At 40.5% G+C, this 21,523-nt stretch overlaps 1 protein-coding gene across 1 annotated transcript in view; it reads left to right on the top strand.

Annotated features, from left to right (window-relative positions):
- Positions 1 to 1,281: 1,281 nt before the first annotated feature.
- GPC6 (glypican 6) overlaps positions 1,282 to 21,523 on the top strand; it is a 1,111,975-nt gene continuing 1,091,733 nt past the window's right edge. The window contains exon 1 of the mRNA XM_073347752.2: positions 1,282 to 1,608. Within this exon, the coding sequence (XP_073203853.1) occupies positions 1,449 to 1,608 (160 nt within the window). The 5' untranslated portion in view covers positions 1,282 to 1,448. The remainder of the gene's footprint in view (positions 1,609 to 21,523) is intronic.

Below are 21,523 nucleotides of genomic sequence, written 5' to 3' on the forward strand. Positions count from 1 at the left end.
TCCATAATAATCATACTAATACTGCAGTAGCATTCTTGAAAGATGTAGTGTTTTGGATTACTGCTGTAAAATACTATAATACATTTAATAAGGGTGCTTTTCCTTCCTTCCCTGGCCCAGAGATTGGATTGGCCTGGCAGGGGATTCCTCCTGAGTCTCCTGCAGCTGCTCCTGTGTTAAGGAGGGATTGTGGTGCTCTCATGCCAAAACCTGGGTTGAGTTCCTTGGGTTGGTGGCTCTCTTTTCCCACCCTACTCACTAAGTCTAAGCACTTGGTGTAGGTTTTTTTTTTTTTTCTTCTCTTGCCCTTAGATGATTTCTAGGCTCTCTCTTGGTCCCGCCTGGCTCCACTGCCTGGCTCTGATATATAACAAAATACATCATGGGCCAAATTCAAATCTAGTGTTAATGGCTCCAATACTTTTTAAGAGAAAGGAGTTGCACTCACTTACCTCAAGTCTGTGTTGAGTACCAGGTACTTTTAAAGGTTAGATTAATGTGAATTTAACCTTTGGGCCATATTCAACCCATATAAATCCACGGAAGTCAAGACATAAGCCAGGGATGTATTTTGGCGCAATAATAATGTTATCTATTAGTGCTCATGTCATTTTTAAAACACCTAACTGGTTGGTGATTTGCAATCTTGGGGTTGGTTAGCTGTGGTAAGGGAAGGCGTTTATTGTATGGTGTCCTTTTCCTTCCCCTCTCCTGTGCCCGGAGATCCACTCCAGGTTTTCTTTCCCGCTCCGCTTCTGTATTTCGGCTATGCAATGTGTAGCACGTTTTTCTCTCGCTATCTCTCTCTCTGGGTGTCTCTTTCCCTCAGTCACTGTGTCTGTCTCCAGGATTTCTCCCTTCCTACTTGAGGAGGCTGCTCCTGCAGGCTCCGTCCGCGCGTGTGAAGCAGAGGTTCCCCTGGATCCCGTACTTGCACTCTGGCCCACCCACGCACCCACCCACAGAGTAACACCACCAGAGGCGCGCGCAGGCACGCACACACACACACACACACACACACACACTTGTGCATGCTCCACTCCATCCCCACACGCGCAGACAGGGAGTGAGGGCTCGCCAGCCTCACACGGGCAGGCACCGCTCAGTGGCTCCAGGATTTTGCTGCCCCTGGCTCGGGACTCCGATCCGCAGCAGCCAGCCAGACCTGTGTGTGCCGAGGGGGGGTTGTTCGAACTGGGAAAGAAGAAGCAGGCGGGGGGGGGGGGGGGGGGGGGCGGCCGCTGCTGTTCCTGGCACCGCTCGTGTGTGTGCACATCTCCCCTTCGGCTCATAAAAGTTTGCCTCAGCAAGCCGGGGGAGCTCCTCGCTCCGCCTCAGCTGGGGGACCCCGTCTGCCCCTCACCCTGGAGGCACCTCGGCTCTGTTCGCAGCGGGTGAAGGTGGGATCGTTCCCCAGGATTTATTGAGCTGGATTTGCATTTTGCACCATGTCTTCGTGGATCGCGGCTCCGCTGGTGGCTTTCACCGGGCTGCTGCTGTCACTTTCGGCCGGGGCTGATGTGAAGGCTCGGAGCTGCAGTGAGGTGCGGCAGGCGTACAGTGCCAAAGGCTTCAGCCTGGTCAATATACCCTTTCAGGAAATAGCAGGTAAGGACCAGGGGTGGGCGGGATGGGAAGGAGGGGGAGGATGTGGCGAGGAAATGTGTCTACATGTGGTTACAGCATCCCACCAGCTTCTCCTTCTTCTTTCCCTTCTGGATTAGTTGAAATGTTGTTCGCTTTTGCCTGGTCTCTCCCCTTCCCCCTCCCCACCCCCCCCGGCTCCTTACCCGGGAGCAGAGGGCAGCTTTTCTCACAGCCCTGCACGCTGGGCGGCTGGGATCGGGAGCCGGGGCCATGAATTGCCTCATTGTGTGAACACAGAGAATTCGGTGTCCCCCCCCGCCGCCCCCCCGGACAGTCTGACAGGGAAGGGACACAGCATGAAGGCGCGCGCCAGAGGAGTGGCAGGGGCTGGGCGTGAGTGAGCGCTCAGCGCCCCAGCAGTGATTACACTGGTGGCCTTTGGAAACTTTACTTCGAGTTGCTGCTGGGTCATTAAAGCCAGAGAGCCGTCTTGGTGGTGGGTCCTGCCTCCACTGCCCGTTCCTGCGGGGAGACAAGCAGTGCCCCTTTGCCAGTTGGGGCAGCGAGGGGATGGGGTTCTCCCCACTGCCACCGGCGGGCTCCTCCGCCTGCAGTTGAGATCACTGTCTGGTTCCCGAGGGGATCTGCACATACATTTGGGTTTTTACGTGAGGCAGAATTTACAAACACAGCGAAAGCGAGTCTTCTCCTGATAAACATGACTCCGGTTAGTCAAGTCTCAGCACAGACTCCCACGAGCACTGAACTCATCACCAACCACCAGATTCCTCCACTCCCACCCAAGGAAACGGGGGGCGAAGGGTGGGGGGAACCTGGGCAGCAGCAGCTGCTGGGGAGATTTTTCCTGCTGCTCTGAAACATTGTTACAACAGGTTCATTTCAACCCTTCTTTCTAGCAGGGATTTTTTTTTTCAATTTATTGGCCAGCTTTTAGCTCCAACCATATGCTCATTGTATCTCTGGGACTGACTGAATAAAAATGTGTCCAGGAAAGAGAATCCTTTGGCAATCAGATAGTAGAGTAAAGGAGATGCAGGGGGATGACTCGGAAATGCACGGGCTTGGGCTGCTCAAGCCCTCCGGAGAGAAATCCGCTCTGCAAACTCCTAACACTTTGTTGCTTGATTCTCCTGTTTGCGCCGCGAATTGGGCACTCCGTTGGTTTGTTTTCTTGCTTTTTTTTTTTTTTTTTAAAGTTGGAAGCAGCGATTTTTTCTCTCTTTGGATTAAATAATGCCAGTGCTGCTTACTGTTTATTATCTGGCTCTTTATCATCACAGTGTGGTGCAAACATCTAAAGACTTCAAACATGCCAATCTATAGAACAGGAATGTTGTTCCACAATATGAATACATAATGGTCCTCCAGATAGATCCCCGGGTGTAAATGAGCATAGCTGCACTGAGTTCCCTGGAGCCCTAATTAAGTGGCACACCAGCTGAGGATCTGGCCCATTGACAAATATTGGACAAGGACAGGAGAGTGAGGGGCCTGTGCTTGTGGCAACTTAGAGACCTCTCTTCCTTCAGCTCAAGCTCTTGCTCACTTCCTCTATTTTCTGTGCCCTTTTTGGAATTCTTCTCGAATTGCTAATCAATTATATGAGAGCTCTCCTGTGAGCCACATGCCCTCCCAGTTTCTCAGTCATGCTTTCCCTTCACTTATGGTAATTTTCTTCTCTCAGACTGACAGTGACAGGTCAGTTTATGCCCTGTCCTGTTTTAAAAATCCTAGTGAATTTCAAACTTTTAATGGCTTTGAGTAGATAGTTCTTGTTTTCAGCTCACCCAGAAGTGTTAGTTTCTTCTCCACTCTTGATTTTTTATTTTTTTATTCCATTAAGAATGGCCATGCACTGTTTAAAATATCTTCCTTAAATGTCAATTGAGCTTACAGGTTTCTATTAATAAGTATTGAGACCTAATGATTAGTTGCTAGTTAAATATTCACATTAATCATAGTTAAAGCAAAGATTTCTATCATCTCCTCTTTTATCCTTGTGGAATAGGAAATTGATGCAGCTGTATATGTTATTTTTCCTAAGCATCCTAACTTTAAAATGCAGTTGGTTTTCCTTAATGTTTAACTACTTTGAATCTGGGTGAGATGATACTTTTAAGCAGCTTACTTGTAGACTGTGGTATACTTGATTGTTGGGGAGACTGTGTTTATATTGTGTTTAGGTAATGTGTTTAGCAGTATGCTGTTTTGCACACGCTGCTGAGTGCTTTTGTAATAATTGCTTGGGAAGGCTATCCTGTTGTTAAATGGAATTCTGTCTATTTGTCACTTGATCCAATTATTATAAGCATTTAATTAGAACAGCCAACATAAGGATTTGATGGTGCTGGGTTTGCTTGTTTGATTTATTTTCCTTCCTGGTCCTTTTTTGACTTACATGAACTATAATTGCTGGTTAGTGAAACAATCTATTGCAGCATTGGTGTGTCAAGGTGCATCAGACTTCATACATTTGAGTAACTGCTTTATTTTCAAAGGAATTTGATGTTGATCATTTGATAGTATGATTGAAAAGTAAATGATGCACAGTTTGATTTGTGGTTTTGGAGTTTAATATAGTTACACTTTTACTTTTGTTTTTTAAGAAGCTACCTTTTCTACATGAGACTATTTGAACACATGTATTAATACAAGGTGTTGAAAAAATATGCTAAGCTTGCGTAAATCAGATAGGTACCAGACATGGAGGAACCCAAGTTAAAATCACTTGTAAAACAAAATTTGTTGAATACCAGCACACCTTATATACATAAATTAATATTAATACACCATTGTTATTGGGATTTGCTTGTTGTAGTAAACCTGCCTCCCCACAAAAAGCCAATACTTTTTAGATAAGTTCTGTTCACACTAGTACTTCTCTTATTACTTTTAATAGTTTTGGGGGGAAATATGTTTTTTTCATAATATTTCTAGTGTTACATATGTTTGCACTGTAAGACTGTTTCTGTACAGTATTTTGATACAAATGAAATATGTGTTAAAGTTAATGATAATGTGATTATAATGAACATATTTATTTGCAATTGTCTTGTAGGCTCCTATGTTAGTGCTAAAGTGTTCAGTGTGACTTGTGTAGTACCTATCAAATGTAGTGACTAAACCTACAACCCTAAATATCGTGGCTTTTTGGGGATGTTGCTCATTGAATTCCAGTGCTGCAAACTACTTCGGACTATTGCACACAGAGGTATTTTCCAGCACTTAGGACCAAATACTGGTCTTGCTGGCAAATCCCCAGTAGAAGAGCTTTGCCTGGGAGTGTCTTGGTGGAAGAATCCTCACCCATGTGTTATCACAGAAAACAGTATTGCAATACACATAATATTGATACAGATTTTCTTGCAGACATTGATATCCCTGGCACAGGTGACAGTAGTTGCAGGATCTACTCAAGGATACCAGAGTAAAACCTGTCCTCTTGTAAAACTGCTAGTGAATGAATTCCATCTCTCATAGATGCGATGAGGACACAGAGTGTCACAAAATAACCTTTGTATAAAAATACTGAAAGGATAATGAATCTGTCTATTTAAATGATGGTGATACGAATACAATATAATTGTTGTATGTACCAAGTACACTTCTTCAGGCTTGTTGTGGAAGATGGTGTTATTCTGTGTGTGTGTAAGAATATCAGAATCTGACCCTTTAAGATATTTATATGAAAGTGAAATGTCATAGTAAAAAAATCTGTCAACAATACTTGTTAAATTCAAACCATGATTTCAATAACTTTAAGCATCTGACTTAAGGCAATGAAAACTGAAAGTTCAAAGTTAAAGTTGGAACATGTCCTTAGCTCACACTGTTTAGAATAAAATGCTCCACAATTTAAAAGCCAAGGCAGTGTCTGAAATATGCTTTTTCTATTTAAATGAGATCCTTCGTCTTATTTAAACCTCTTTGTTCAGTTCTCTTGTTTACTTAAAAAATGAAGTATTTTATAGTAATATTTGAACTATAGATTGTTTACCAAAGAGATCAGGATGTCTGTTTTGGAGTAAATCTTGAATAACTGAGTAATTACAGTGTTCCTTGGAAAAAATCTTGACAGATTTAGAGTTTTAAAGATTACTTCAAAAGTCAGTAAATCTGTTCTCCTGTGGAAACAAAGGGCAGGATAAGATTCAGTCAACCAAGAGGCGCTACAGTGAAATTAGTGAGAGCAGAATCAAGCCCTTTATTTTGAAGGTCAGGAGTCTCCTAAAGTTAACTTTGACAAAGTGTCTTTACAATGGCAAGATGGGGAGCACTGGATTAAAGAAAAAAAAAGCCCCTTCACCACCCAAAACAAAACAAACAAGTCCTGTTTCTTGTATGCCCTAAAACAATAATTAAAACTACTGCATAATCATTCATGTAATTGAGATATTAATTTGTGTCAGAAGCACCCAAGACATTTTTTCTTAGTGTTTCCCCCTCCTTACTTATTGTTAGAATGCAATGACTGGTTGCCAGAAGACCATTGGGAAAGCCTGGTGGTCAAACTAGTGTCAAGCAGCTTGTTATTTAGTTATAAGTTCTACTGCCATCTCCATTGAAGTGAATGGGAACTCTGTGAGCAGAGTGGCTGTATAACTGGACACAATGAGAGACTGAAAAAGGCTAAGGACCTGCTTCAGATCTCTGAACAGTACACTTCAGAAGTAATGACTGAAATCAGTGCAGTTACACTGTTGTAATTTTGTGAAATCAATATTGGGCCCTTAGAGATTAATGTATCCTTGAACTGTGCTCAGTTCAAAGACTGAAGTGGGGATGGGATTTTATGTGATCTTTGCACTGCCCCTGTGCTAGGGCTGCCATTGCCTGGTTTAGCCCTGGTTCTGCCCTAACTTGTGTCTGATCCCTATGAGCCATGCCAATAGCCAGGACATAAAATAATTCTCTGGTTACACCTTCCTACTTTGGTAGTGCCCCAGCTGATTACCTGCTCTGGGGGCTTTTTTGCGGGCCGGCAGTGCCTGCTATTCTGACTCTGCAACAGCTAGGAATACCCAATGGAGAAACTATTATGGCAGCTCTACAACCACTTAATGCCGGTGGATCCTTTGTGAAGTGGCCACAGGTCAACCATTAATTGAGCCCTTAGGTCATGTCTGCACGGCAATGCAAACCCAGACTTTGAACTCAGGCTGAAGCCTAACTTCTCTTCTATCTACACACAAATCATGATAACCCAGGGCTTGGACGCAGGGTCACAGGACCCCGCAGTGGTGGAGAGTCCAAGCCTGAGTTAAGCCAGGACCCAGGGCAAGCCTATTGCTTTGCAGTATAGAGGGAGCCCCACTCGACTTGTGCTCTGGGAGTCCACTAAAAGTATCTCTCAAACCCATGGGCTGACTTTCTTTGTCTTCTGGCCAGTTAAGCTTGGTGGACAGTCAAGTTTTCCCACACTGTATCACAAACAAAGGGCCAGAGCAGCCACATTTTAGGAGGGTGGTAGGAAGTCTGGGATACACGGAGTTGGACTTGAGCCTGCATAATACAATGTAGACACTGGAGACCCAGGTTCGGATCTAGGGTTCAGCTATTCCTAACCTGGGGTTACAAATTAATGTAGATGCTCAACCCCAAGGTTAACAAAGCTCATGCTCAAATAAATTGGTTAGTCTCTAAGGTGCCACAAGTACTCCTTTTCTTTTTGCAAATCTGGATTGTGCTAACTTGAGTTCTACTAACCGTGGGCTTACATTGCAGTGTAGACATAACCTGAGGTTCTGCAATAAAAGACCTGTGGCTAGGGAGCTATAAAATTGAAATGTAGCTGCTGAGGCTGCAGCTCGGACTCTGCCATGACTTTTTTATCATAGTGTAGGTGTACCCTGAGTGTCATTCTGTCCACTATTCCATATTGTTTTTACATTGATAAATAGCGAGAAGGTGATTTTGAAATGCATATTATATACAGTACCCAGAAAAATGGAATAGTTCTGAATGCTTGTTGGATAACTATATAATTGCTTTTTTAAAGAAAACTAATTACCAAGTAGTACAGAATGAAATCAGTGAGACTACTCACTACATATTGATAAGCATGTGCATAAGTCTTCTCTGGATCAGGGCCAAAGACTTTTTAGGCCATGATGTTGCAGTCACATATGTACATGCTTAATGTTACACACATAAGCAGTCCCATTGAACTGAGTGGTATTACTCACTTGATGATTACCTGTTCTGTTCATTCCCTCTGAAGCTCCTGGCATTGGCCACTGTTGGAAGACAGGATACTGGACTAGATGGACCAGTATGGCCATTTTTATGTTCTTATGTACTTGTGTTCATAATGTTAAACACTTCCGTAACTGCAGGATCAGGGCATTTGAGAAAAAAAATTCCTAGAAATGTCTAAGCCAGGTCACCATCTGTATTAATTTTTTAAAGCATCCTTTAAACAGGCCAAAATTGTGTTATTGTTTGTTTCATTTAACTCATAAAAATTGCTTTTGGACTGAGAACTTTAAATCCCAACTTCTGGAGTTCCAGAGCATGATTTTTATGGTGAAATTCTAAATCCTGAAAAGTGGGATTTAAAATGGAAATGTCAGTAGCAATGCTATCATAATTAGTATAACACTGAACCTCAGTACCTTGTACTATTGTGCTGAAGTTATTTTTACTTTTTGTTTGCATTCAGATTTACAATTGAAGAACATATATAAAGCTACAGTACTCTTACATTACTAAGTGCTAATGTTTTAAACTGTTTTACTGCTACTTTAGTACTTATTTCATCATATGGTATCTTATATTGTTCAGAAACTTGGTGGTGGTCAGACACCAAAGTGGTCATGCACTGTGTTAAAAGCTCAGGCCATTCTTTTTATATGACTGCAATAAAGAATATATGCATTTCATTAATATTACGACTTGGCTCTCATAAAAGGTCGGTTTCAGCTGAATGTACTGTTACTTGCAAATGGCAAATCTTATAACAAGTGATCAACAATAAAAGCTTTTCTGGATAATTTGTCTTAAAAATTACCACCTGCCATTTCTTTTGAATGACTTGAGGATCTTGCCGTATCACTTAGAGATCACTGGTTTATTCTGCATGATATGTGTTAGAAAACTATGCATACTGATCTTTCTTTCTGCTTAGTAAAGTAAAAATGTATAATTATGTTAATGTTTCCAGTTGAAATAAGAGGCTTGGTACTTAAAACTCCATTACAGTGCCAAAGTATCTGCACTCATATTACCAGCAAAATGAAATTACATTTTCAATGAACTATGACTTTGTGATACCCTTCATACCTGGTTAATGGTCCTATCTCTCTGGAAAAGGAACGATCAGTTTAGAATAGTGACCATTTGTACTACCAGGCATAATTATTTTAGCAGTTTAAAAATGTATGTCTACACATATTCCTAAGCACTGCATGTCAAGGCTAATGTTTAAGAGCAGGATAGCTATGCTAAACTGGAGAATACATTACAAGATGCCCAAGGAATTGAAAATGTACTGCAGATGGTAGCAAAACATATACATGGTAAGATTCTTGACTTTATAGTTGTCTATATGTAAGACTTTACACCTATGGAATTAAAGTTAATTTCCTTTGCAGTTTAATGCTACAGAGTTCCTTCAAGCATACCAGAAAACTCAGAGTTATTTCTAAGAAAATGGAATCTCTTTTTACCCCTTGGTAATGGAGTAAAACTGTTGTTAAGACCACCAGTCCTTTGAAGTGCAGTTTATTTTCACTAACATGACCTTTTACTTCAAGCAAAGTAAAACAGTACTTTATTTCCTTGAAAGATTTTGAAATACCGTTATTTGGAAGAAAGAGCTTTCTAGGCAATTACTGTAATTCTAAATGCAATAGAGGCAAACAAAACCTAGAATATTACAGATCCTACCCTGCTCAGCGTTAACGCCTACTGCTAACTACATTCATAGTAGTAATTCAGACTTTCTATTACACATCACAGACCATGTTTCCTGTGAGCTAAGTTAGAAGGTTATTAATAGCACCTGAACTTGCTTCTTAGAGCCTTTGGGAAATATTGCCTATAAATCTGCTGTAGGTACCACATGTGCCCAGAAGGAGGCTCTACTGTGTAACTTCATCCTATAGAGAGAATACCTCAAGCTACGTTTTAGCCCAGTTATTGTGGAATTGATTTTCACGGCTCATGACAGAAGCTGTTTTCAGCCCATGAAAAGGAAGTGGCTAAGGCTGATACTCCTAACACAAATAGCAAATTGCTCTATGGCTTTCATAGCCTGCAAGGTCTGTTACCTTAAAGTTCTAATGGACTTTTAACAGTGTTTCCAGCTGAGCAGCAGATGTAAAAGATACTGAACACTGAGAGCTCGGGTTTTTTTTCCACCCTGAAAGAAACATTTTTACAGACACTGTACTAACAATGGAGCCTAGGACCTGTTCAGTGACCTGTTGAGTTTAAAATAGCAGGACAAGTCTTCTGAAATGAATTGAAATCTTGACTGTTTTTTACAGGTGCCTTATAGGGATATTACTGATTCTTTGGTAGGATGTGGTTAGAGTAATAAAATCTTATATATGAAATCATGCCTGTCATCCTGAGTGATCCTAAAGCAATATATAAATATATAGAGAGCACCAGTTAATTGCAGCCACTTCTGGGATGGAAAGGCAGAAAACAAACAAACAATGACACACCACTAGAATGGGTATTTACAGATTAGACAGGATCTCTATTTTTGTGGTTCCATCACATGCATTAATAAGTGGTCTATAACTCAGTTTATCTGCATCAGAAAACTGAAAGGCTGAGTCAATCCTGCTGGCTCCTACAGTTCCAGGGAATCTAGGTATTTCAAACCTGATGCTTAATCCATTAAGGTATATCCTCCAACTCAGACAGTAGAGATCCATTTGAATGTATATCTCCTATCTGCTGTAACATCGATCCAGAATTCAGACTGTATATGATGATACCGTTGGTCATAGTTACCGAGCTCGTTGCCCTTCTGACCCTTTTACAGGTCTCTGAGTGTACCCCCACAGGTATCAGGCCTCATGCCCTCACCTTTTCTGGAGTGAAATTCTATGATTCTTGGACTCATAGGCCAGGTCATAGGTTCTTGTACCCTGAGTTCCAAACATGCCTACTAATCTACCCATTACCTTCTTTCTTTTGGGAGTCTGTAGCTACTGGTGAATACAGTGACGCAAAACAGCCTTCTTAAACCAATTTTTTTTTAACATTATTAGGAGGAACAAAGCATAACATAAGAGAAAAAGATTATTAAAACAATAAGAGGTAAGCACACATGTCTATCTTACTTCAAATATAATCATTTTCTTGATGGGGGTCTCTGGTAGGCCTGCCACATATGAAGGCTCTGAGTTCTCCTTAGCTCAAAATCCTGCCTTCTCCATTGAGGGAATGTGATCCTTTAAATCCAAGCAAAGTCTTTGAAGTTCTTTTCCTGGATTTGGATCTGCTCCCCAAAACCAGTTTGGAGAGCTCAACTGGATGTTGGAGGTAAGATTTCAAAGTGCATATCTGTTACACTGCCCAGCAAACACTTAAGGACCGTGCGTCTCAGGATCCGCCCCACATTTCCTGACAATCCTGTTACTGAATTAACTCTACATATGCGCACACAGGGAACATCCTTACAACAATCAAGCAAACATAACATAGAATAATAATTCATAAATTATTACAGACCAGCTCCAAATCCTTCAAACCATTACTTTCTGAATGTGTAGATTTATTATCTGAAAAGTAGTTAATATAAATCCTGGACTCTAAGTAACTTCTGTAGCAACCAGATAATCATTGCCCTTTGATTTTGTCATTTAAATACATTTTTTAAATTTATATTCTCCAAAATGAAAAATAGTGTAGAAATTAGGTTGAACTTTAAGGTGACAAGAGGGGATTTGAAAGTATTTTATAATATGTTGTATACCACTCACAATATTCTTCTAACTAAGCAATTCATATTTATTTCAGGAGCATTATGACAATATTATTCTCATCAGAAGTTTGGAGATTTCCATAAAACATTCATAGTTATAGTTGCTAGATTTGGATTCAAAACAATCTTTTTCTCCCCTGGATCCAAAATTCATCCATGGTGCGTAGTTGGGTCAATCCTTGTGGCTGTAAATGATGGTGGCATTGGAATCCCAGGAAGGAACTCACAATATTTTGGATGCAGTAGCTGCATTAGAGGAGGGGGCCAGTGGGATGGTTCAGGTGGAAGGGTTAGGACTGTGTGTAGGTGGATTGTGGAAAAGGTGCTGATGTTGAGGTGAGGGGATGGTCTTGTGCACATTGTGGGGCAAGAGGGTCAGGAGTACTTCTCCTTCCCATCAACTCCTGGGAAAATGTTCATTGTGCAATGAGCCTCCTAAAATATATCTTCCCCTCTCCCACTACTGAGTGCTGTGTAGAGGGCTGGAGAAAGGGAACACTGAGGAACTGCTGCAAGGCTGGTTAAGGGGCTGGATAAGGGTAGGGGAGAGGGAGCAGAACTTCTTTCCATTCATGCTGTTGCTCCCACTAGGTCCTAATACCTATGGATTTTGCTATTTTTTCCCAGTTAACCAGGGTGCAGTGATGCTCCCTAGTGACTTAACCTGGAAGAGATATTAATGTATTTCTATCATGATTTCTTCACCTGATAGAGATGCATTATAGTCCCACTGTCAAACATTTACTTCAGCTTTATAGCTTACCACCCTCTACAATATTATTGCTACTCTGAGCCGTGACTATTTGTCGTTAAGAAGGTATTGCTGCTCAGAGTTGGGAAAATGTAGTTCTGCTGGCTCCCAGCTCAACTGAGTTGAGGGGCATATAGTCCATAATGGTTAAGGATAACTAGAAACTTTTAAGTGTTAAGGGACTTTTCGCAGCTCCTGTTTAACACAGCTATCTTCGAACTTATGTTTTTTCACTACTGCTGTGCTGCTGGGACGTGTCCTATCCTCTCTGAAGTCCTTTTAGGATGAAGGTAGATGGCAGCCTATACCTGATGGATACCTGAAGATTCTACAGTTAGGAGAGGCCCTTTCACTCAGAAGACTCAAGGGAGGGTACAGAGTGGGTGGGCCATCTGGTCCAAGTTGTTAGGAGCAGGAGGAGGATAAGACAGTGGACTTCCTCAGAGATGTCTCATCTAAGAATGCAGTGTCCTGGTGTTGTTGGAGGGATGGGGACAGCTGGGGAGTAGATGCGGAAAATGTGAGGTTGGGTGGATAAGGAGAGGCTGGAAATGAAGGTAGCTCCTGCTTTGCAATATGAGTTCAAAATGAAATGGCAAGGAATCCCATTGCAAACTGAGCCTTGCAACGTTGCACAGTCCCACATACGATCCTCATGTGTGCTGTACACACTGGTGATCTGTGATGGCTACCAATTAGTTTTCAGGGAGTGTTTTTTAGCCTAAGAAGCTGTAAATGATTTACATCCTGGCAATTTGATAGACTGCCCCTTTCCCTTTCTGGAGGAACAGTGGAAGTTGCAATGGGCCCACTACATTTGGTAGAATTTAGAAGGGTCTGCCAGCAGGCATTCTTGTGTGGTTTCCTTATTTTTGAAATTTGTTTCTGTCTTGGTAATCTTCAGGATATGCTATAAAAGTCACCTATTCTCCCAGACTTTTGCTTGGGGGCTGTGAAGAGGGCTAGACAGAGTCAGATACCTTGGTGAAAGGTACCAATATAAGAACCTGCACTGGTGATCATGGGAAGGAAACTAGGGGGCGTTTTTTTCATTGGTCTTTCATAGTCATCATGTCTTCATAGCTGGTATGTTGAGTTTTGCAGGTACCTGCTAATTTTGTTGCACCTAGAAATTTTGGGTTTATTGGAAAAATGGGGTGGTTGTAGATGGGGATGCTGTTTGATTTATTTATTTGTTTTGATTTTTAAAAAGCTCACCGCATACCAGACGGTATCCATTCAAAGCTCTGTGCACCTCTGACAAATATTTTAAACAAAAACACAATAGTGGAGATGCTGAAACATAATTTGTCCAAAGCAGTAGCACTTCTCCCAGCCTACTACATCTCATCTAATCCCCAGTCAGCAGGCTTTAGAGGTGTTAATTTTTAACTTTGTGAATGTATTTGCTTTTTAATTTGTGCTAGTACTTACAGAGCTGGGAGGGTGCAGTAACAAATGAAAATAAAGTTGTGATGTCTACATACACTCTTTACAATGGTCACACTTAAAGTTTCTTTCTTTTCTCCCCTTTTAAGCATTTAAGAAATCTCTCTCTGATAGAATCTTTCAAAACAGAATAAACTTTAAATACAACACAAGTACTGTAGAATGAATGTGTACTATATAAATAAACACATTGATACACATATAAACAATTGTACACATAGTATAAATATTTCCTTTCCTATATTTATAAATCCACAGGCCAATATTGCTTCTATGTGTGAGCAATTTTGGATCCTGGGATGAAAAGGGCAATATAAAATTGGCATATAAAGAAATGGGAAAAATATCTCTTCAGTAGTTTTTGGCTCATACTGCATTTTCTTTAACCAGTTAGAGCTGTGACCATTTACATTGTTCTTATCTGCTCGAAACTTGCATAGCATGTGCGTATTTTAAATAGTTTTGAAAATGGAAAAGAAAAAAAATAAGGTAGACCTAACTGAGAAAACTTCTTTAAAAACAAATCTTCTGTTCTCATTGGTAAAGCAGAGACTCCTCTGTTAGCAGCAACAGCTGCAAAAAAGCAGGAAAGGCAGACTACGCTAATATAAGTTCCAAAATGGGTTGGTTGCAGTGGCTCAACAGAGATTTAGCTGTTTCTGAGCAGAAAATCAAAATCTAATTTAAAAATGAAGGTGTTTAAAAGCTTGGCAGAAGGGGGCTTTATTTCTTGAATTGGTGAAAAGCTAGGAACAATATTCTTTGACTGCTTCTGTTACAAGAGAGTCTTTCATGTTGGCTATGGCCTAGCAATGAGCATTGTTAATTGAATACCTAGAACATAACTAAAATGCATTGATTAAATGCAGACACCTGCCTTTGAAATATAGCCTGACGATGCAGTGAGAAGATACCCAAAAATGGTTTCCTGAAACTGAAAACCGAAACAGTGATTAGTTTGTTCTTAAAGCTGATCTTCAGAAGTCAAAGTCCTTTCTTCTAATAAGAACCCCCAAAACTCTTTAGTCTTTTTTACAGAGGGATCACACAGACTATAAAATGCACATAATTTGACTCTAACCTGGCTGGTTGTGGGTAAATCATAAGTTTTGCTGTTAGCAGTATCAGAATAGTGCGCTAAAGACCTAAGACCAAATTCTTGACCTTTCCTGTATCCATACTACTCCAGGAGGTGTAACCAAGGGCAGGATTTGTCGAGTGTTCCTGGTTTTCACCTGGACAGTCTGAGTTTCGGCTTGTGTGTCCAGATGCCATTTGACAAGCCTGCATGTCCAGGTTTTGGATCTGTGACAACCCTAAGCAGAAGGAAGGAGGCAGTGCAGCAGCAGCAGCCACTGCCGCCTCCGGCGCCAGGCTGCTCATGGGGCTTGCCGTGGAGTGTGGCTTGCAGGGGTGGGGCCTTAAAGGAAGAGGAGGAGAAGGGAGCAGGGCCTGGGGAAGAGGTGAGAAGGGGGTGAGACCTCAGGGGTCCAGTTACCAGCCATTAGAAAGGTGACAACCCTAGATTTGGCTAAGATTTATTTTTTACATTTTGTGGATGAAAAGTATGAAATAGAAAGGTAAGTGATTACATGTGTAGAGCTCTAAGACAGATGCAAAATAGTATAAATAATGCCTACTCTTACACTGCCTGAAGTCACCTGGGGCCTCACTGAGGTGCAGGCTTGGAAGCAGGGTTTACTGAGAGTAGTATTTGACCCTATATTTGGTGGATTTTTATGCAGACAATGCCAGACTCTTACTTACCCAAATGTAGACAAATATGACAATATTATTATTATTTATTTGTCTAATAGTAGTATCTAGAGTCCCTGATGAAGATTAGGGCCTCATTGTACTAAATGCTGTACAAACACTTAGACTTGCAGAACCGCAGGAGTGCTCTGATCCTGGCATTACTGAAGTACACATTGGTTTAAACACACTTTTCTGTTATACAAAGAAAGAAGATAGTATAAATAAATATTCTCATTTTTTGAAAATTGTCCTTTTAAAGGACATCAGCTTTATATCCCACTGAGATTTCTACAGTAATTGATGGATCCTTTGTGGAGATATCTTTGTACCTAGTTAATTAGGAATTTAGAGTCTGAGTTTGCGTTTGCTTTTTTAAAGCTGCTCCAGCTGGACACTGTAAATCATTGTCTAGAGCACAATCAGTGTAGAGTACAGAAACCATCCTTGCACAGTGCCAAAACCACAAATTCTTTATACCTTGTATGCCAAAATCTGGTTGATGAAGGATACTTAAATGAATAAATACAGATCATTGATCAAGAAGAGCTTTTTCTTATAGAGGGGTTGGTTTTGAATTGTTTCTCTCCACTGATTTGTACACAAGAGAACAATTGGCAGTTTGTCTATATTCTGCAGTGCAGCACAAATAGATGTGAGAGACAGAGTATGTGAAACCTCAATAAAGATGCTACAAATGCAAAATAAGTCTTTTAAAATTGCAGGTAGTAGGCAGTGTTCTCTTTCTTAGATATACCATGACTCTGTCAGTTATGTTAGATTTCATTTTCCTTTTAATATTTATATGACTTTCTTTCTCATTAGTTTTTGGCTTCCTGTCTCCAAGCAGAAATCTTCTAGAGTAATATTTATTTTCCTTTAGTCCATACTTACAGGATGGGAGATTCTATCCTAGGAAGAGAGGTAATGCAATCCTTGGATACATAAATAGAGGAATCTTGAGTAGGAGTAGAGTGGTTATCTTACATCTGTATTCAGCACTGGTATTACTGTTGCTGAAATACTTGTCCAGTTCTGATGTCTGCTGTTCAGGAAAGACTGATGAATTGGAGAGAGTTCAGAGAAGAGCCACAAGAATGATTAAAAGATTGAAGACATGCCTTATAGTGATACACTCAAGGGGGTTAATTTATTTAGTTTTACCAAGAGAAGTTAAGGGGTTTATAAATACCTACATGGGGAACAAATATTTGTTAATAGGCTCTTCAGTCTAGCAGAGAAAGTTATAACATGATCCAATGGCTGGAAGTTGTAACTAGGCAAATTCAAACTGGTAATAAACTGTATATTTTTGACAACGAGGGTCATTAACCATTGGACCAATTCACCCAGGGTTGTGGTGGATTCTCTATCAGTGGCAATTTTTAAATCAAGATTGAATGTTTTTCCAAGAGATATTCTCTAGGAATTATTTTGGGGAAGTTCTGTGGCATGTGTAATACAGGTCAGGCTAGATTATCACAATTGTGATGACCTTGGAATTGATGAATTATCTGTGATGGCAAGTGGCGATTTGGTCATTGCTGTCTTCTTGCTTCCTATTTTTTTAGCAAGTTGGCCTTCTAGCCAAAATATCTGCTTTTGATTCTAAAAGAAACTTTATAGAGCTCCTCCATCCCATGTAGAGTAAATACCAGCAAAGTCAATCTCAAGAAGGAAGTATTAAATATTTGAAGGAATGAGCCATGAAGTCACTTTAGGATTCATAACTACTAGTCATCTACAGAAGCACACATGTCGATTTGATGTTGATGTATTAACTTAGGTTACTTTTTATAGTTGTGCTATAGTGTAGCAAAACCAATAAACCTCTCTAAGAAGACTAATGAAGTTGGCAAATTGAGATAATTGTATTAATAGCTAGTGATCTTCTCCTTGTTCCATTCTGTGGGTTGACTATGATGTAAAGAACTGATTAAATTGTTGAAGGCAATGAATTTCCAGATATGAATCATACTGAAAGGACAAGAGAGGAGGGAAGGATTGGGGAACAGTACTTTGGGGCTCATGTATCCTCACCTCACTACAGAGATGTTCAGATGTACCCTAAAATAGCTGAAATGAACGTACAATGGTTATGCTACCCCATGTTTGTCAACATGCTAGTGTAAGTCTGTGCAGGAACTTGGGGAGGATGTGACAGTAACAAGTAGCTGCATGCTCAGATTAATAGAATTATTTTACTTTTCGATAATCTTGCATTAATATGAAACAGACAAGAATGTGGATGCCATTATCTGATGGTCCATAAGTTCAGAAAGTTAAAGAGAAATACATGTATAACAATAGGTTCATCTGATTCTGTACACTGAGACTTCAGTGATTAATAATTACTGACCTGCAAGGCCCTGATTGTACAAACAGATCCAGGCAGGTGGAGTATTAGTGGTGACAGGAGCCTTACATCCAAACAGAATCCCACTGAAGGCAATGAGGTCTCTGTGCTGATATAAGGAGCTATCTGCATGAATGTTGACAATTCCACAGTGAGAAAGGGGTGAGAATTGGACCAGAAGGGGTTATTGTAGCCCCAAAAGAAACAACTGTAGACAAAAAATGTGTGTGATTAGAGAGCCTGGAAATCCATTGATGCAGCAGCTATACTCAGAACCCATGGATTCTTGGGAAGGTTAACAGTGTCCACTCCCACCATGCCGAATCCTGATAGAGAGGGAAAATGGAAAAACTGTCTGTCTTCCTTAGGAACAAATCCCTGCATTAGGCTTAGCTGCTGGTAACTGACTAGAGAAGTAGTCATGAACGGCCATAATGACATTGGCCAGTTTTGTTTATTAGTTTGTAGCTCTGAAAAGTAACTCATATTTTCTCTCTCTATCTCTGTCATTCACACACAGACACTACCTGGAAGACATTTATTTTTTGCTAGTGACCTTTTTCATGGACTGTCCATGGACTGTCCAAGGACTGTAATGATCTTGGCTCCCAGAACAGCATGGATATTTAAAAAGGAGGTTAGTCCAATGGGACACCCCAATTAAGAAACCCCCAAATCTTTCATACATAATTATTAGGCAGACAGATAGGGAACAGCCTATCCCCCTGTTAGGATATTCCATGTTATACTATTAGGATGGTCTTGAACATGCTCAGTAGATTCTTTCTGATGTCACCAGATGTTTTCTGATTGTCACATATATCATTCAGTCTGGGCATAGTCACAGATTCCACAGTGGCAATAGGGGCAGCAGTGATTGTGGTTGCCGTTGAGTGGGAGTTTTAAAATTTTCACTAGAGAAAAATGATTTGACTTGACATCTGAAGAGCCTCTGAGTGTTACAGAGCTATCACTGGCCAACAGCCATGTCAAGGTTTCTTCCCCACGCTGAACTCTAGGGTACAGATGTGGGGACCTGCATGAAAACCCCCTAAGCTTATTTTTACCAGTTTAGGTTAAAACTTCCCCAAGGTACAACTATTTTACCTTTTGTCCCTGGACTTTTTTGCTGCCACCACCAAGCGTCTAACAAATATATATAATAGGGAAGGAGACCGCTTGGAAACATCTTTCCCCGCAAAATCCTCTCAAACCCTACATCCCCTTTCTTGGGGAAGGCTTGATAAAAATCCTCACCAATTTGCATAGGTGGACACAGACCCAAACCCTTGGATCTCAAGAACATTGAAAAAAAGCAATCAGGTTCTTAAAAGAAGAATTTTAAAAGAAGAAAAGTAAAAGAATCACCTCTGTAAAATCAGGATGGTAAATACCTTACAGGATAATCAGATTCAAAATATAGAGAATCCCTCTAGGCAAAACCTTAAGTTACAAAAAGACACAAAAACAGGAATATCCATTCCATTCAGCACAGCTTATTTTCTCAGCCATTTAAACAAAACAGAATCTAATGCAGATCTAGCTAGATTACTTACTAAGTTCTAAGACTCCATTCCTTTCTGTTCCCGGCAAAAGCATCACACAGACAGAGACAAAGACTTTGTTTCTCCCCCCCTCCAGCTTTGAAAGTATCTTGTCTCCTCATTGGTCATTTTGGTCAGGTGCCAGCAAGGTTATCCTAGCTTCTTAACCCTTTACAGGTGAAAGGGTTTTTCCTCTGGCCAGGAGGGATTTTAAAGGTGTTTACCCTTCCCTTTATATTTATGACAAGTCACAAAGGCAGTTTGATGTAGAATTGAGCCTTAAGCTGCTGTTGGAAACCATCAAGATAATGAGTTGGTTCCAGAGAAAATAGGTTCATTATTTTTTAATTGGGCTGCTTTTCAAGCAACTCATGAGCTGCTTATCAGAATATAATAGGAGTTCCATATATCACTGAATTTAAGAAATTATAAAAAAGCATTGGAAGTTAATACCTGCCACATGATGTATCCATTGAATACTCTCGAGACCTTTACCACGTCTGCTTTTCACATGTCTCTAAAGTCTCGAGGATGCGGTGGAAAAGAACAAACCAAACCCTCCTTATGTCTTCAGTATATAAATAAGAACTGACAAAAATACGGTACTTAAAGTGAAACTTTAACAAGACCAAAAACATTCTGGCAAGATTACTTCTGGGAGTACTTATAACAAATGAATACAGTACATCTTTCTCTGGGAATTAACACCATTATAGTCTCATTTGGGATATTTATTCAGGATTTATGGAGCAGTTTTCAGGAGAGATTTGTAACAAAATGAGAAGAGCAACAAAATGCACACACATTTTAAAAATGCTGTTGCTAAACAAGTAAGAAATACACTGAACATTCAATATAAAAATGTTACCATTGCATTCAGATTATATATTTAAACACACAGAAAATGAAAACGTTATGGTTCACATAGTGACATTAACTTGTCCACATTGTACATTCTACAGGACTTGAAAAACTCAGATACCTGTGGTGAGTAGGAATTTTGGGTAGGACAGTGGTCTGACTATGGTCAGGGATCATAATAGCTGGAGCTACAGGCTTCTTCCCCTCAGCCTAGGAGCAGAGTAGGCAAGGAGCCCTATATCTTTCAGAGGAGGAAATGGTTGCAGAGCAGAGCAGCTCAGGTACTGCTACTGTTTTCTGAGGGTGGAAGAAGAAGCAGAATGTGTACAACTGTGGTGCCATTATTGTTTTAACCTGAGACCCTGAGAGGGTCAAGAGAGTGCATATGGGTGTGTGGCTGAGTGCATGTGGGTAGGTGTAAGAGGGCTCTTCAGGCAAGTCCTGCACTGTCACTTCAACTGCTCTTTACAAACATAGCCCCAAACTAAAGAGAGCAGTTGAAAATGGATCAGCAATAAAATACCCTTTAAGTTTGGCAGCATTATCAATGCACGAATCAAAAGCATACCTGCTGGGCAGACAATTCATAGCTGCATTTGCAAATTGATGCACCTGCTGCAGATTTGCAAGTTAATAGTATGTCCATAAACACATTTGATCCACTTTTCACAACATACTTGAATAGCTGGAGCTTACAGAATAATAACTGCATTGACACAGCATGACGTCTTTGTGAGAGAGATGGGGTAAAAGTTCATTGTTCAGATAGGGACAACATTGTTAACTGAGGTGACATTAAGCATGTGGGATTCCAGTTGTAGTCTTCTTCATTTGAGTGTAAAATTCTTGAGATAATTTCTTCTGGCTGGTGTATTATCCACAATAATTCATTTCAAAATCTTTATATTTCCAATACCGGCATTTTCTCCTTATGCAGTGGCTGGCTTGTGGAATTACTCACTTTTTCTGAAGCTGGGACCCAGGTATCTGGATAATGTCCACAAATTGGTTGTTGGATTCTTTCCCATGGATTCGGGAAGTAGTAAAGTGAAGGATTCAGTTTGGTATGCGAGAATTGTATGTAAATATGGTGTCATGTAAATATTCACATGCTTCACTATATGTCATTTCCTCCCATCTGTTCATTATTTGTTTAAGCTTTTTTCGAATGTATTTGGCCATTCTGGTCCTGGAGTTTCAAAGTGTTGCTTTGTTTGCCAATTTTAGAAGCAGAAAGAAGATAATTGGAAGTGGTT

This window comes from Lepidochelys kempii, chromosome 1, assembly GCF_965140285.1.
Source record: "Lepidochelys kempii isolate rLepKem1 chromosome 1, rLepKem1.hap1, whole genome shotgun sequence".
Taxonomy (NCBI): Eukaryota; Metazoa; Chordata; order Testudines; family Cheloniidae; genus Lepidochelys; species Lepidochelys kempii.